The sequence below is a fragment of the Tupaia chinensis genome, unplaced genomic scaffold (assembly GCF_000334495.1).
Source record: "Tupaia chinensis unplaced genomic scaffold, TupChi_1.0 Scaffold000270_1, whole genome shotgun sequence".
Classification (NCBI taxonomy): domain Eukaryota; kingdom Metazoa; phylum Chordata; class Mammalia; order Scandentia; family Tupaiidae; genus Tupaia; species Tupaia belangeri.
In genome coordinates this window covers 5,186,064-5,187,818 of record NW_006159750.1, presented here as the reverse complement: position 1 = coordinate 5,187,818, position 1,755 = coordinate 5,186,064, and the positions used below count along the sequence as shown (strand labels likewise).

At 59.1% G+C, this 1,755-nt stretch overlaps 1 protein-coding gene across 1 annotated transcript in view; it reads right to left on the bottom strand.

Moving 5' to 3' along the window:
- The window catches only part of CELSR2 (cadherin EGF LAG seven-pass G-type receptor 2), a 38,307-nt gene that overhangs the window by 8,313 nt on the left and 28,239 nt on the right, over positions 1–1,755 (bottom strand). Inside the window, 2 exon segments of the mRNA XM_006149555.1 lie at positions 703–912; positions 1,106–1,200. Coding sequence (XP_006149617.1) covers positions 703–912; positions 1,106–1,200 — 305 coding nt within the window.

Sequence of the window (1,755 nt, the reverse complement as noted above, 5' to 3'; positions counted from 1 at the left end):
GACCAGCTGGCCCCCACCCCCCACACCTGCCACCCCTCCTTCAACCCCCACCACCGCCTCCCGGCGAAGGCCCTGGCTGGCACTGTCCGCTGCAGTCTCCAGATGTTCTGTCCTAACCGTCCCTCCTCACTCTCTATAAGAGACGGCCACCCCTGTGCCTGGACCCCCAGCCCCTGGTGTGTGTGCAGGCCTCTGCTCCTGGTCAGACCATGCCCCAGTACAATTTCTTTCTTTTCTTGTTCACTATACAGCACACGTGCTTGCCAGGAAGAGACAGCAGTGAGAGAGAGAAAGTGAGCAATCACTGCCCTCCCCGGGGAGCTGAGAGGGCAGCCATGCCAGTCCCTTTTCCTTCATTCTCCTCTTGGGATTTTGGGCAAATAGACACACACATCTGTCATGTTTCTCAAGCCTCTGGGTCTGGGGGTCGAACTGAGGAATCGGCCATGTGGGATCCAGATATCTTAACCACACCACTGGCTGGTCCTACTGTTATTTTCTATGGGCACCTCAATATAAGAAGGGTAGGGAAGAGGTTCTGTAAGCTACCCACCTGCTGGGCATGACTCAAGGGATCACATGGATGCCTCGTGCCGGGCGGGAGCTCCCCACAGGAGGGATAGGGAGTGCCCCCCAGGCTGCCAGCTGTCTCACACACTGCACCCCCACCTGACCAGCCAGCCTGCCTCCTCCGGTCCCCACCTCAGTGAAGTGCACGTCCTGTGTGGCGGACAGCCCGAAGCCCCGCTGGGCACTCTCGTGGGCCAGTAGCCGTGTGGCTAGCTGGTAGGCCACCTTGACGTCACTGCCGAAGTAGCCGGCCGTGTGCTGTGTGGCATTGCGCAGGAGCAGGGCCAGTCGCTGGGAGCGCCCCGAGTCCAGGCCTGACTCATTCTGCTGCAGCCGCTCGGCCTAGGGGCAAAGGTCAGCGCAGAGAGGGTGGGAATTGGAGCTCTGGAGTAAAAGTGCCCCAGGAAAGGGAAGAAATAGCTTCCCCAAACAGGGCCCCTGGGCCCTCAGGGGCTGCAATTGCAGAACTTTCTTTTTTAAAGATGGGGAGGATAACAAGACGGAAAAAGAGAAGAAGATGAGGAGGGTCACTTACGAAGCCCTTCAACTCTGAGAAGGTAACCGACGTGCAGTTGAAGAGGTTTGGGGGGAGCCACCCCCGGTGCTCGTCACAGTGGCGTACGGCAGTCCCTGGTGGGAGGAAGCCGAGAGGGATGACCTCAGGGAGACACAGGAAGACCCAGGGCCTGGCTGAGAGGTTCTGCTGGGGCAGAGACAGGGGCCAAGCCAACAGGGCCCTGTCCTCCTGCAACCAAGGTGAAAGAGGAGGACAGGCGCATGGAACACGAGAGCCAAATGCTCTGTGAGATTAGTCCAAACCAGGGCTCGGGGCCTGGGGCACACGGCCTCCTGGAGCCCCCGACATCACTGCCCCTCTAGCCAGTGCCGCATCCACCAGCCCATCTGCCTTTGTGGGTGTATGGGAACCCTGTGTGACTCGTCTTTGACTCTCTAGTGCCCAGTCCTGTGCCAAGCACCATTCAGAATTCTCAAAACTTTTGTGAGTCCGGGAACCAGCAATGGCTATGTCGCTGGATTCCCATGTAGTCAACCACGGTTCATGTCCCGGACCCGATGGCTTAAAACTCACGCCGGGCACGTGTGCATGCGTGCCCAAGATCCTGAGAGGAGAATGGAGGAGAAGGGATTGCGGCGTGACCATCCCCCCTGGGGGGTGATTTCTCA